Below are 14379 nucleotides of genomic sequence, written 5' to 3'. Positions count from 1 at the left end.
TTTAAAATTGATCTTTGGTTTCCCTCCTTTACAACCTCAGTTTCCCTTGTAACAAAGACTAAGAAGTTTAGGAAAACCGGAACATTCGCTGAATCGATGTATTTTTTTTTTTACACCCATAGTCCCTTCCCGCATCTTGCCATCTCTTTGGGGACCGAGTTTGGACAGTAGTAACCCAGTGGTATTGTTCTGATATTGTCGCGGTTGCTCTTTCTATTCATACTGTTGTCATGATTGTGTTTTCCTGGTCCCTGCACACTCACACCACTTGTGTCTCACGCGCAGACACACTCAAAACTTCTCTCTCACTGCCGGATTTCTAAAAAGCAGTCTGCAATGGGAGGGGTGAGGGCTCCGCGTAAAATAGGGGGCGGGCTAGATGACTTGCTGCGTTATCTCCCATCTACACTGAGATAAGGACGCCGGGAGAGAAACTCGACAAAATTAACTCTCCCCAGAGGTTACAGTCATTTCCACCCCCTCCCCCGCCCCACCCCAGACTCACTTGTCTTCCTCCCCACCAACCTCACCTCTGCTCCTGTCCAGCCTCCGAGACTCAACAGCTTCGTGCAGCCTCCTGATGGGAACCGGCAGCCTGGGCTCAGAAGACTCCCTCCATCTCCACGTCTCCCTTCCACCCGGGACTCAGGTAAGAGGGGCTGGGGAGAGGCCAGGTATCAGGTTGGCTGTGCTGCCCCTTCCTCGACGGAGGTTGGAACGCTTAGCTGTGTGCATCTGGCAGGGAGAGATTATGGCCTTAGTAGGGACCACCGCATCATTGGCCGCAGGGAGGCAGTGAGAGCCCGACTGGCTGACTGAGCAGGGCTCCCGAATCCTCCCCGAATGGACCTCTCCAGGTTGGATGGGCACCGTGAAAGAACTCTGGGGGAGGGAGGCTAGGCTGGGGCCAGAGCGGATTTGGCACGTTCATTTTCCTTCATGCTTTCTTCCTCTGAAATGAGGTAGCTGGATTAGGTGACATTCCAGACCTACATCTAAGATCCTTTCCCCTCTCCCGCCCGAGCCTCAGTTTCCTCACCTGTAAAGTGAGGGGGTTGGACTAGAAGCCTGTCACGTCTACATCTGTGGTTCTAGGAACCCCTTCAGGTTCCCTAAAACCAACGCTCTGTCTTTGTTTTTCTTCCAAGTTATCAGCAGAGGATCGGGTCCTATACAAAATGCCTGGGAATAGCTCACGCTATAATCAAATGAATTGTAGAATAAAGTCAGTTCGACCATGGATCACCACAGTGAAAATAACTGCCTGCCTTCCCATAGCACTGTCAAGTCTGAAAAGCAATTGATAAATATCTCATTCGATCCTCAAGACAGCCCTGGGAGGTAGTGGTTACTGCAATTTCCATTTTACAGATGAGGAAACTGAGGCAGAGGTTAAGTGACTTGCCCAGAGTCACACAGTTAGTGTCTGAGGTAGGATTTGAACTCGGGTCTTCCTGATTCTAGGTCCAAAGATTATGTAAGCCACCTAGCTGCTCCTAATTTATGCTGCATGCTAATCAGTCAAATGCTAAAGGGTTAATAATAATGTGAGTGGTTTTAATTAGTGTTCTAAGAACCAAACCCGATTTTTAGTCCTCTTCTCTTGGATTTCTAGTATCTATAAAGGTACCAGTGTCAAGATGGCTTTTTTAAAAATTTATTTATTTCATTCCTGGGGAGGGAAGAAAAAAAAAGTAAAAAATTTTACATGATGTAGAGCTGCCAGCTGGCACAGTGGATAGAGCACCCACCCTGGAGTTAGGAGGACCTGAGTTCAAATTAAGCCTCAGATACTTGACACTTACTAGCTGCATCACCCTGGGCAAGTCACTTACTCCCGATTGCCTTGCCAAAAAAAAGGAATAGTAAGTTGTACACAATATATTGGCAGTTTCATGTGCAATCATCTTTTAAAAATTCTACTATGTTGTGGAAATGCTTCTTTTGTTTTATAAATGAAAAATAAAATAAATAAAATTAAAAAAACACACCGGGCAATAACTCACACATGCACATCCACAATCTTGGCTTGCTCTTCACCACAAGTATTCTCTTTACAGATGAGGAAACTGAGGCTCAAAGAAGTTTAAAGTGGCCTCGAGCATCCCCCCAGCTCTAAGTTTGTGATCCTAGATCTAAAAATGATACTATAGGGCTCCGAGGGAAGTTAGAAGGCATCTAGTTCTGATTTTACAGGGGAGGAGACAGAGGCTCAGTGTGCTAAAGTGATTAACTGTGGGAACTGGGATTCCAACCTCTGTCCTTCACCTCCAGCTTGTACTCCTGACATGCCCTGGCCTGGAACACGTCTCACTGCCCATGCCCTTAGCCCTGGCTTCAGAGCGGGTCCTTCGTTGCCTAGGTTGCTGCTGGGGTCTGCTCATTTGGAGATGATGCCAGGGTCTGAGGTTGTACTCTCTGGGAGGACTGTGGGCTCTTGGCTAGCACAGAGCTGGGACCTTTGGCGCTGGAGGCACCATCTCTGAAATGACTCCAGCTGTGTTTCGCTAAAGAGATGGGGGATGGCCTGTCTGCAAGAACTCATCTGGATCTGGGAGCTGCTGTGATATCTCGTCCATGTGGGCCACAGGCCAGGCTGTTTCAAGCTGTTTTCCCAAATCCACCTCCTGCAGTCTCTGCTAAAGCAGAGAGCCTCCTGACCTCAGCCAAGGCTGGGAACAGAGCCAGGCAGGCTCATAGATTTAGAGCTGAAACAAACCTTAGAGGCCAGCTGGTCTGATCTCTTTATCTTGCAGTGCCGTAACCTGAAGCCCGCCATAATCTCGGCTTGCTGAGAAGGTGAGATGACTTGGCCAGGATCACACAGGCAGTAAATTTCAGCCTCAGGACAGGTATACCGGATCTGGTGTTGGGAAGTGCTGAGTTCAAATGGTGACGCAGACACTTCCCGCTACATGATCCTGTCTTTCCCCATCTGTGAAATGGGGCCGAGCAGCCCCAACCTTGTTGCCGGCAAGGTCTTGTTGTCAGGACCCCGTGGGCTCGTGCATGACAAGAGCTCTGTAAGCCTGAGAGCCTGAGTGTGAGCGGGGAGTCTTAGTTCTGGGCATTTGGCAGATCCCACAACACCCCAGCTGTGGTTTGTCTCTTGTTTGGGGGACGGGACATCGTCTGCTTCTCCACTCCCCCTCCCTCCCTCAGCTTTGCTACTTCCTGGGTGAGTCAGGCACCCTCTCCTGCCTCAGCGTCCTCATCTGCAAAGTGAGGGGGTTAGTCTAATGACCTCTAAGGCTCCTTCCAGCTGAAGGAGGATCAAAGATCCTTCCTGAATTCTGAGTATCCTTTAAGGCTCGGCTCAGAGCCTTCCTGCACACCTCTCCCTCCACCGACCTAGAAGCAGTTACACGGCACAGTGGAGAGAGTGCTGGACCTGGAACCTGGAAGAACTGAGTTCAAATCCTGCCTCAGACACTAGTGTGGGAGCCTGAAGTGACTTAACCTCTCTCTGCTTCAGGTTCCTCAGCTATAACACGGAGATAAACACCCAGCTTACGTTCCTCCCTCTCCTCCTGCCCCCCCCCCCCCTAGCGTTTGCTCATTCCATCATTACATACTCTTGTATCTTGTTCATGACTGTTTTCTCGCAGCATCTCCCCAGTTGGAAGCCCCTCAATTGCAGGGGCTACCCTGCTTGGGGACCTCATAGTGCCTAGCTCCCGGCTGGTGACAGGCATGGCCCAGCTCCATATTTGAGGAGGCACAGGGTTTCCTCAGGCAGTGGCCCACAGCTTGGTTGAAGGCTCTTGGGCAGCCTAGCCCTTGGCCCTGCATCCTCAGGAACTGGAGGAATCCGTTCCTGCTGCCCTTGTCAGTGGGTAACAATGTCCGGGACTGCCCAAACCTGGCCCACTTCCTCCCGTGATAGGGCGGCAATCTGCGTTATCTGGGCCTCAGCCCTCTTCTTTCTGCTGTTGTTCCTATCTGGCTTCCTCTTGGCACATCAGGTGGGGGTAGTCGGCGCTGCCAGCCTCAATCATCACTGGGCCTGCAGTTACTATTGGAGACCAGTCACTGGAGAGGATGGTCTGGGAAGGGTGAGGGGTATCTGAGAGCGTCAGGTCAAGACCCAAAGCCCTTAGCTGCAGGATGACCCAGCTCCTTGCCCTGACCATCCATCCCATCACCCACTGCTGCTCCGTAAAGGCTTGGAGGACTTAGGAATGCCTCTCTTTGGGGAGAGCAGGTCAGAAGCAGGATTGCCCCCCAACCCCCGCTCCCCACCCCAGCAGCTGAAGGGGCAGAGCACAGACCTGGCTCTCTAGGGGTCTAGCAGGGGAAGGGACATAAGGATGATGGTGTGAGAAGGCATGGCTAAGGGTGTTTTGTTTTGACACTAGGGGTGATGGGAACACATCTGTGAACAAGAGGGAAGGAGACAGGGTAGAGATGGGAGAGAAAGAGAGGGAACAGCTTGTTAGGTGAGTTCTTAAACTGTAGGTTTATCTGTGGATAGATGTGAGGGAGAGGGGGAGAGAGGGAGGGTCTACCCAATTGCTTTTTAAAAAATGCTTCTGTGACTGGATTCCTTTGTGATCCTGTATATTTTATTTTATGCATTTAACAACATTATTCAGAGAAGGGGTCCGTGGGTCTCATCGGACTGCCCAAAGAGGACCATGACACACAAAAAAATTTAAGAGGTTTTATCTTAGAGGATGGGGAGGGAACAGGATGAAGGGCCAAAGTCTTTGGAGACCGAGGTTAGGTGTTCTCTGGAAACAGTATTGCAGGTCTACCTCTGTGCTTTTGTACAGGCTGTGCCCCATGCCTGGAATGCCTTCCCTCCTCTCAGAACGCTCAGCTTCCTTTAAAGTTCAGCTCCGGGACCACTTCCTACCCTTCAAGTGCATTTGCTCTCTCCAGCAGAAACAGCACAGTTGACTGCATAGATTTTGCATTTACTTTTCTGAATAGGTCAGGAGAGCAGGGGGGGATTGACCTGGAGGCTAAGGTCTTGGGGAAGCCTGGTTTTATTTCTTAAGTTCAGAACAAAATTAATATAATAATGATAGACAGAAAGCCAAGGCTGTAAGTAGCAAAGTGGGATTGGCACAGGGTAAGGGATGGACATGGGCAGGGGGCAGAACTCTGGCCCTGCACGGCTCTGAGGGCAGAGGGGAGGACTTAGGGGCCCTATGGCTCAGCACAGCCTTTCCCATGCAGGACCCCAAGATGCCGTCCAACATCACCCTGTGTCCCGTCTTGGAGTTCATGAGCAACATCACGGGCCATGCCAACTCCAACAGGCGCTACATTGACTACGCCTCCGTGACCCTGCATGGGCTGGTCTCTCTAATGGGCATCGTGGAGAACACCATCATCCTCTTTGTGGTCAGCTGCCGCATGCGTCAGACGGTGGTCACCACCTGGGTGCTGCACCTGGCCCTGTCTGACCTGCTGGCCACAGCGAGCCTGCCCTTCTTCACCTACTTCCTGGCCGTGGGCCACACGTGGGATCTAGGCACCACCTTTTGCAAGCTGCACTCATCCATCTTCTTCCTGAATATGTTTGCGAGTGGCTTCCTGCTCAGTGCCATCAGCCTGGATCGCTGTCTGCAGGTGGTGAAGCCCATCTGGGCCCAGAACCACCGCACAGTGGCTGCAGCCCAGAAGGTCTGCTTGGTACTCTGGGGCCTGGCCCTGCTCAATACCATCCCCTACTTCCTGTTCCGTGACACCATTACACGGAAGGATATGCGGATTATGTGCTACTATAACGTCCTGCTCCATAGCCCCGGGGCAGACAGGGATGCCACCTGTGGTCACCGCCAAATGGCCCTGGCGGTCAGCAAGTTCCTGTTGGCTTTCGCCATGCCCCTGGCCATCATCGGAGCCTGCTACTTGGCTGTGAGCCTGCAGGTGCGCCACCGGTGCCGCCAGCACCCCAGCCGCTTTGTACGCCTGGTCATGGCAGTCATTGCTGCATTTGTGCTCTGCTGGCTGCCCTACCACATCTTCAGTCTGATGGAGGTTCAGGCCCACTACGACCCCAGTCTGCGGCCGCTGGTGCTGCTGGCCCTGCCCTTTGTAACCAGCCTGGCTTTCATCAACAGCGTGGTCAATCCGTTCATCTATGTGTTGACCTGCCCCGACGTGCTACAGAAGCTGCGCCACTCCCTGCGCTGTGTGCTCGAGAGCGTGCTGGTGGAGGACGCCGAGTTTGGCTGTGTCAGCGGCCGCCGGCGCCGTAGCTCCCAGGCAGCCTCCTTGTCCCGATCCTCCTCCACCGCCAGCTCCTCAGGTTTACGTGGCCGCTGGCTCAACTGGGTGGGGGCCAAGATAGCTGGGCAGCCAGGGAAAGCCCCAACCCCAGCTGAGCTGCAGGAGGAGGTTTCCTTGAAATGAGGCTGCTGGCGGGGAGTTTGGATGCCTCCTCCTCCAACTATGACATGCCACCATTCTACTGGGCTAAGCATTGCCGTTTCCCATCTCTTGTAGCACACGAATACCTCTGGGAATGGCCACTCATCAGGCCACAGGATCAAACATTTAGATATGGAGAAAGCCTTGGAGATCAACTAAATCCAAACCCACTGTTTTAGAGATAACTGAGACCAAACCCATTTTAGAGATGGGGAAACTGCAGTCCAAAGAGATGAATAAGCTTGCTAAAGGGGAACAGGTTAGTAAACAGAGATGGAATGTGAAGTTCCACCTTCTGATTCTAAATCACTTAACCAAATCATTAACTTGAAAGAGAATGAGTTTATTGGATCAATTTCTCCAGGAATGGGAACATCTTCAGGTTATAGGGCCACCAGTGGCCATGATGTCAGTGGTTACAGGGACAGCTCCTGTGCTCCTACATCCTCCCCACCCAGGATCTTCCCAGCTGACCACCAAGGGGCCCTTCCCTCCCTCCCATATCCTCTCCAATGTTATCTTAAGTCAGGGGGAGAAGAAATCCTGATTTGCTGTTTCTCCCTGGGCCGGCCCATGGGCTCTTGAGTCTTGGCGGCAAAGGTGTAAAAAATGTAGTGGGGTATCCCTGCAGGACCTACCCCCTGGGCCTGGCTTCCCAACACTAGGCGGGGCATGGAGTGTAGGGCACAGACACTCCTGGCTGGCAACCAGATGTCCTCTGGGGGTCCCCCCCATTCCTGGACACAAGTTCAGCCAGCAGCTCATTCCTGCCTCCCCAAAGACCTGTGACAGACAATAAAATGGCATGTGTTGCTTTGCCTTGCATCCATATTGTGAAAGGGTAGCCGGGAGGAGACAATATTTACTGCTCACAAAAAGGGACAAAGAAAGTCTATTCCCCTCCCTTGGTCCAGCCGCCAAACCATCCACCGGCCCTTCTGCGCAGATCTCAGGGCTCCAAGGGGTGAGGCCCATCCCCAAGTTCCCCACAGTACCCAAGGTCTGGACCTGGGCTTCCTCCAGTGCTGTCCAGGTGGATCCAGTCTCCCTGGGCATCGTGGTCCCTGGAGGTGCCAGTGACCAGAGGGCTTGGGCTAGAAGCTGAGGGACAGCCAGGCCCCCTGCACCCGCTCACTCCTTGGCCACCGGCCGCTGCGGGGGCTGCTTCTGCAGAAGTGCCAAGGTATCCCGCTTCTCGATGCGCCGAAGTTGCTTTTTCTTGGCCCGCTTGAGCTTGGTGGGGTTCCGGATCTAGTGGGGAGCAAGAAAGGGGAAAAAGTCCCTGAGAACCCTCTGGCCCTTGGCTTCTCCTCCCTTTCCCATGACTCCAGAGACTCACACACAGGTTCCTACTTCTTGGGGTCCAACCTCCCCCAGTGCTCAATACCCTGAGATAGCGACAGCTTGAACAACTCCGCCTCCTCCTGCCACATGATCCAATGCTGCCCATCATCCCAAGTGCCGGGCCGGGGCCAGGGCCTCTGCTACACTCACCACTTGGACGATCTCCGCCTTCCGCTCATTCTCCAGGCGCCTCTTCAGATTCTCTGCTCGCCGCCTTTTCTTCTCCTGGAGGAAAGAAAGAGCAATAGGACAGATGCCAGCAAGGACGGGGGAGAGGGCATGGATGGGGAGGGAATCCTTGGCAGGCTCAGAAGTACTACTGCTCACCTCTGGGCCTCTCTTTGCTCATCTGGGAGCGGGGTTTGCATAAGCCTGAGCTCCCTCTTACCAGTCCTGATGTTCTCTGTTCCAAGGCCCCTCCTAGCCCTGACCTTCCCTCCTCTGAGACCTTTCCCAGCTCAGACATTCCCTGTTCTAAGGCCCCACCCAACTGTGACATTCCCTGTTCTAAGAGCTCTCCCAGCTCTGACATTCCATGTCCTAGGGCCTCTCTAGCACTGACAATCTAGACTTATACATGGATTCTATAAAGGGCCTGAAGGGACCTCAAATCATCTATTCCAACATTTCTCTCTCATTTTATTGACTTGCCCAACGTCCCAGAACTGATACTTGACAGAGGCTGGATCTGAAAGATGTGATGTGCTGGAGTCCCCACCCCCTGGAGAGCAGGGGTGGACAGCACCTAACTTGGCCGCGGCCTATGGACAGCTGGGACATGGGGGGGGGGGGCAGATCATCTCAAGGCATCATTTTTGTGTCAGAATGAAGAGAACGCTAGACCCAGTCTGGGACACTTCCCAGCTGGGTGACCCTGGCCAAGTCCCTTAGGCCCTGGCCATCTGTTTCCTCAACTGTAAAACAGGGAATGACATTCATAGTGCCTACTTCCCCAGGTTGCTGTAGAATGCTTTGAAAATCTTAAAAGTACTACATAAATGTCATTATTATCACATCCCCATGTCTGACATCTCGCTCCCTGGGGCCCGGGCATCTGGTTGAGTTTTGGCCATCAAAGGAGGCTCCCTAGAGATGCAGGGGCACCAGGTCAGGGGAAGGGGAACGAGGGTGGGGCTAGCAGCCCAGGAGGATGAGGGGGAGCTAGCCTGGGAAACAAAGGCGGGGCCCCTCCATCCCTGGTCCAGGGCGCCTTGGTCATCAAACACCCATATTTGGCGTGGGACCTTCCAGCCTGTCTGATGCCCTCCAGGGACATGGCGGCAGCTGACTCCAGGGCTGGGCTGCACTTGAAACCTCCTGGTAACATCCAAGCAAACCCTGGCACGAGGTCGCTCGCAGGACAGTAGTAGCAGAGCTGGGAGCTCCGAGAGTATTTCAACCTCATTTTAAGGATGAAGAAAATGAGGCCCAGAGAGGCATGTGATACAGGGCAAAGGGCACTGACTGGACCTGGGTTCAAATTTTACCCCAAACACCTACTAATTGTGGGACCATGGGTAAATCCCTTAACCTCCGTGGGCCTCAGTTTTGTCATCTGCAAAACGGAGGAATTAGAATCAATGGTCCCCAAGGTCCCTCTGAACCTCTGACTCCAAGACCAGAGCTTGAATCCTGCCTCAGGCATGTTCTTGCCCTGTGACTCTGGTCCAGTGACTTAGCCTGATCAGCCTCAGCTTCCTCTCTTGCACGATGGGGATCATCACAGCGCCTCCTTCGTAGGGTGGTTGTCAGTGCCACATGAGATAATAAAGCCCTTCACAAGCCTTCATTTATATAGAAATATTAGCCTTTCCCCCTCCAATATTACAAGGTCATAGATTTGTATAAATGAAGAAGCTGAGGCCCAGAGAGGGGAAGGAACTTTCCCCAGGTCGCACACCAGGTAACAATCATGCCGGATGACAGCAGGATGAACAACTCAAAATGGAATCCCGATAAAGGTGAGGTATCCCAAGTCTAGGCGGGGAGGCAGGGCTAGACATTGGGTTATCCGACAAAGACTTGGGGCGTGGGAGTGACCTGCAGGCTAGAATGTCCAAGCCAAGCTGGGCTGGATAAGGACCTGGGAGGAGGTGAAGAGTCCCCTGGGAAGCTGCCGAGGTCAGGCCCCCACTGGAGTGTGGCAGTCACTTTGGGGCCTATGGTGGGAGTGAAAGCGTGAGGATGGGGGTTGTGGTGAGGACGTGTTACCTTCAAACAAGAGAGATCAGGCTTGTTTTGTGAGCTCAAAGGCAGAGCCAAGAACATGAGGTGGAAGGGGCAGATTTTGGCATGACGTAGGGAAAAACTGGCTAGGTTTTACTGATGTCTGCGGGAGGATAAACTGCTCCAAGAAGCAGGGAGTTCCCTCTTGCTGGATAAGGCCAGCTCACCCTGCTCAGCTATAACTTCACAGGGCTCCTTCCTACTCTGAAATCCCGTGGTTCTCTGAAGCAGCAGACGCCCAGCTGAGACGTCCCATCTGGCTCTCTTCCTCCGCCCCCTGGGCATCTCCCCCACATTGGAAGGGCACTCCGCAGGAATCCCTTGAGAGGACTCATCCTGCCTTCACCCCCCTGCCCGGTGTTGGTGATGCTGCCCTTCCTTTGGCCTCTTCATCATCTCCCATGTTCAATGAGCTGTCACTTGCTGCTGCTCTGACCTCTCTGCCATGTCTCTCCTGTAGATCTCATCCCGCCCCCCGCCCAGGCCAGGCCCTGGTTCCTGCCTGCCTGGTAGAGTCCAACAGTCTCCTAACTTTTTTGTCTGCCTTAGGGTCTCACGCTCTGGCAGAGGGGATGGAAAGCTGCCCCTGGAATCAGGATGAACTGGGCTCAAACCCTGCCTAACACTGGCCAGCCGTGTGACCGTGGCTAACTCACTTAATGTTAACCGTCCTCCCTAAACTGGGCTCCACCCCTCTGCACTGCCCCTCAAGGTTCCCTGCCACCTCCCGCCAAGCTGGACTGGTGACCGACCCCTGTGCAGATGCCTGGCTTTTGTTCACGATTCCTAGGCCTGACACACTCTACCCTCTCATACTGTCTCCTCCAGGAAGCTGACCCTGATGGTCACCCATCCAGAATCCAGCGGGTACATGTGGCCATGCGCTTGTCCTCCCTGCACTACAGAGAACTGTGCTCACATCTCCTGCCTAGATATTACATTCCCAGCAGGCAGGAGCCTCATCTCATCTCATCTCGTAGCCGCCTGCACCCAGCACGGGCCTAATAAATTCCTGCTGACTCCATTAATCGGCCTCACCACCCGCTGCCCCCCATCCCAGCCCAGGCCTCACCTCTTTGCGTCTCTGCTTCTCCTCCTCCAGGTGTCGGGCAAAGTCCTTGGCCAGCTTCCTCTCCTGCCGCTCCTTCATCTTCCGCTCCCAGGAAGTGCGAAGTGGCTTGTCCTGGACCATTTGGGAAAACCTGGAGGCGGGGGGAGGGAGCTCTGTAGGAGGACCCCAAACACCCACCCCGTGACAAAACCTAGCACTAACATGCCAGCGCTGGGGATGAAAGACAGAGGTCCCGGCCCTCAAGGAGCTCACACTCAGGGTGGGGTAGGGGTCCAACAGGGCTACGGGATGTCTATGCCAAGCACATATGAAGCAGCCAAAAGGTCACCTCTGATGGGAAGGAAACCCGCATTTATAGAGTGCCTTACTATATGCTTATTTATACTGACTGGGAGGTGGAAACTATCGTGATCCCCTTTCTACAGCTAAGGAAGCTGAGACAAAGGAGATCAAGTGACTTGCCCAGGGTCACACAGCCAGTGAGAGCCTGAGGCCCAGTCCAGTTCCATGCCACACACCCCCAGCTGCCTCTCTGCCAGTCCATGGGGTTGGGGCACCTCCTACCTGACCTCTAACTCTACCAAGCCGGAAGGGCCCTTTGAGATCATCTCACCTTCAGGGATGGGGAACTTACTACCTCAGGAGAAGCCCCCTTCACTCAGAGGTGGCTCTACCTGTTAGGAGGCTTTCCCCCTCCCCTCTGCCCTTTGGGGTAGCCCCTCTCTTACAGGACAGGCCAAAGGGCTGGGGCAGAGGAGGAGGGCGCTGTCTGCCCTTGCCCGGGACCCTTGGCTTGGCTCCTGCACGTGGGCAGAGGGCATTGGTACCTTGGCCCTGCCGCTCGGGACCTGTGTGACCTTGGAAGTGCCTTCCCCATCCTTAGCCTCAGTTTCACCACCTGTAAGATGAGGGGGTCAGCCCCCTTAGTCTCTAGCATCCCTGTCAGCTCTAAATCCTCTGATTCATTCACCAGATGTGAAACACACACCGTGTATGGAGTGAGAGGCAGTGTAGCCTTGTGGGTGGCAAGCGGGCCACAGAATAAGGGGGACCTGGGCTGGAGGGCATGACCAGCCAGGAAGCGCCCAGGCCTCTCGAGCAGAGGAGGTGCAGACCTGCATTCATGGCCAGGCACCTCAGGGATGAATCAGATCCCTTTGGGGAGGGGGGCGGGCAGCAGCCAGAGTTCTGTGTGATCCAGATTCCCCCCCCCATCTACCTCAGTGTCATCTGTAAAATGGGGGTGACAAGCAGGGCAGCTCCCTCCCAGGGTGGTTGTGACGATCAAAGGAGGCATTTACAAAGCACAGGACAGCACTCCACCCTGTGGCGCAGGGGGCTCTCTGAAGGCTCCTTCCCTTCCTCTCTTTGTCAGTGGCCAGAGGAATCTTCTCTGACCTCACCAGGCCTCAGTTTCTTTCTCAGGCACGACCCAGAGGGCTGAGATAAAAGATCACATGGCCCCTTTTACAGGCAGGGAAACTGAGGCTCGGGCGTGGTTTACAGCCCCTTCCTCCAGAGCAGGCTTCCTGACTGCCCCTGCACCTCTGGCCCAGAACACACTTTTGGTACCCTCCTGTGTCGTTATGGCTAGTCCCATAAATGGCTATCTTGCGCCCTGGGCAGCCTGGGCTGCCTCAGTTTCCCCGACGCTGCAGCAGTGCCCTGCTCACCCCGGGGAAGGGCAGCTCCAGCTTCTCTCCCAGAGGCTCTGGCCTAAGAAAGCAGCCCTGTCCCCCCTCACCTTTTCTTGTTGCGATCTTTCCACACTCGGCCAGACTTAGGCTTCCCTTTGGGAATTGCCAGGGCCTCCTTCGGCTTGGTCTTCTTGGGGGCCGGGCTGGGGGCCGCGGAGCCGCTCCGCTTCCTGGGTCGGGATGCCTGGGTCACTGGCTGTGTCTCTGCGGCTCCATCCTGGGGCAGCACTCCCGACTTGGGGGTCACTGGCTCGGGCTGACCCAAGGGGCACTCTGTGCCGGGCTCAGGCTGCCCTCCGTGGGACCCCGATCCCTTGTCTCTCAGACTTTGGGGGGACGCCGAGCTGGCTTCTGGGGGGGATCGGGTGTCGGGCTCCTCTGGAGCCGCCTGATCCCCGGGGGGCCCAGAGCCCTGAGCTCCATGACTCTTTGGAGGGCCCACATGGGGCTTCCTAGGCCTTTGCGAGGGTCCCAGGCCCAGCTCCCTTTCACCTCCAGCGCGCCTGGCCTGCTGATTCTGCTGTCTCTTGGGGGACCCCAGACTAGGCTCTGGAGGATTACGAGGGGGCTCTGGGCCCTGATCTCTTCTCTGGGGGGACCCCAAGTCCCGTCCCTGAGGGCTCTTGGGGGACCCGGGGCAGGGCACTGGCTTTTTCTGGGCGGTCCCTGGACCCTGTCTGTTTGGGGACCCAAGGCCACGCCGCCTGTGATGCCGCGGGGACTCCGGGCCCGCTTCGCCCGCTCCCGCCGCCGCTTCCGGCACCGGCTCTAACGCAGCTTCGGCCTTGGGCCCCAGGAGGCCGCGCCGGGCCTTGCAGGCTCCCCGGGACGGGGTGGCGGGGGTCGCGGGGTTCTCGGCCTCCAGCCCCTCCAGGCGCCGGCTCCTCCTACGAGGCGTCTCCATCCCCTCGCGCCGAGCCCAGCAGAGCCCACCAGAGCCCACCAGAACACGACCCACGTGGAGCTCCGGGGGTTCTCCGGCTGTCGGCGCTCCCAGTGACGTCACAAAACAGCGACTAGCCAATGAAGGGCCGGGAGGAGTGTTCTCCGGTCGGCCATATTGAAGAAGGGCAGAACTTCAGAGGCCGCACTTTGCAGGAGCATGCGCCTTGCAGCCACTGCCTGAGCAGCTCATTTGCGCTTGCGACGATCCCTCCGATACGACTTTCCTGGACCCGGATTGTACGGGACGCGCATCTACCCCAGGGAGGGCGGAGTTTCTCCCCCCGGGGAACAGGGCTTAGAGGTCGCCTAGTCCAAAGGCGTCATTTTGCCGGGGGGTGGGGGCGGGGTGTGTGTGTGTGTGTGTGTGTGTGTGTGTGTGTGTCTGTGTGTGTGTGTGTGTGAAAACCGAAGCCCAGAGAGGGATAGGGACATGCCCGGAGTCACGCAGCCAGGCAGCCAACACGCATTGTTTGAGTGCCTGCTGTGTGCTAGATAAAGCCTTTATCCGGGCTAGGCTTTGCGGATACAAAGAAGGCGGCCCTGCCTTCAAGGGGCTTACACTATCAGGAAGTGGGAAACTAGGCTTACGTAAATATAAAGCAGGCATACAGGGGCCTTGCGGGGCGGGGTGGGGTGGGGTGGGCGAGAATCAAGGAAAGCATCCCGGGCTTCTAGAGTCGGATCTTTGAAGGGAATTATAGAGTCTCAGGC

At 55.2% G+C, this 14379-nt stretch overlaps 2 protein-coding genes across 2 annotated transcripts; one reads left to right on the top strand and one right to left on the bottom strand.

The window, feature by feature from the left end:
• The first annotated feature begins 5184 nt into the window (after positions 1–5184).
• Positions 5185–6366, top strand: PTGDR2 (prostaglandin D2 receptor 2). The gene has a single exon (XM_036762501.1). It carries the CDS (start codon positions 5194–5196, stop codon positions 6364–6366), a length of 1173 nt encoding a protein of 390 aa, XP_036618396.1. The 5' UTR covers positions 5185–5193.
• Positions 6367–6711: 345 nt separating this feature from the next.
• Positions 6712–13731, bottom strand: CCDC86 (coiled-coil domain containing 86). Its single transcript, XM_036762500.1, has 4 exons — positions 12771–13731; positions 11027–11156; positions 7879–7953; positions 6712–7635 (listed from the first exon to the last, which is right to left on the bottom strand). The coding sequence occupies exons 1-4, from the start codon at positions 13625–13627 to the stop codon at positions 7516–7518; spliced, it is 1182 nt and encodes a 393-aa protein (XP_036618395.1). The 5' UTR covers positions 13628–13731; the 3' UTR covers positions 6712–7515.
• Between the last annotated feature and the right edge of the window lie 648 nt (positions 13732–14379).

Source organism: Trichosurus vulpecula, chromosome 6 (assembly GCF_011100635.1).
Source record: "Trichosurus vulpecula isolate mTriVul1 chromosome 6, mTriVul1.pri, whole genome shotgun sequence".
Taxonomy (NCBI): Eukaryota; Metazoa; Chordata; class Mammalia; order Diprotodontia; family Phalangeridae; genus Trichosurus; species Trichosurus vulpecula.
The sequence above is the reverse complement of the archived record's forward strand: the minus strand, read 5'-3'. Positions and strand labels throughout refer to the sequence as shown.

Excerpts from the sequence above, each read along its gene's own strand:
- PTGDR2 (XM_036762501.1), top strand. The coding sequence starts at position 5,194 with ATGCCGTCCAACATCACCCTGTGTCCCGTCTTGGAGTTCATGAGCAAC.
- CCDC86 (XM_036762500.1), bottom strand. The coding sequence starts at position 13,627 with ATGGAGACGCCTCGTAGGAGGAGCCGGCGCCTGGAGGGGCTGGAGGCC. Across the intron at positions 11,157-12,770 it reads AAAGATCGCAACAAGAAAAG|GTTTTCCCAAATGGTCCAGG; the intron begins GTGAGGGGGGAC and ends CCCCGCCTCCAG. Across the intron at positions 7,636-7,878 it reads AGGCGGAGATCGTCCAAGTG|ATCCGGAACCCCACCAAGCT; the intron begins GTGAGTGTAGCA and ends GCTCCCCACTAG.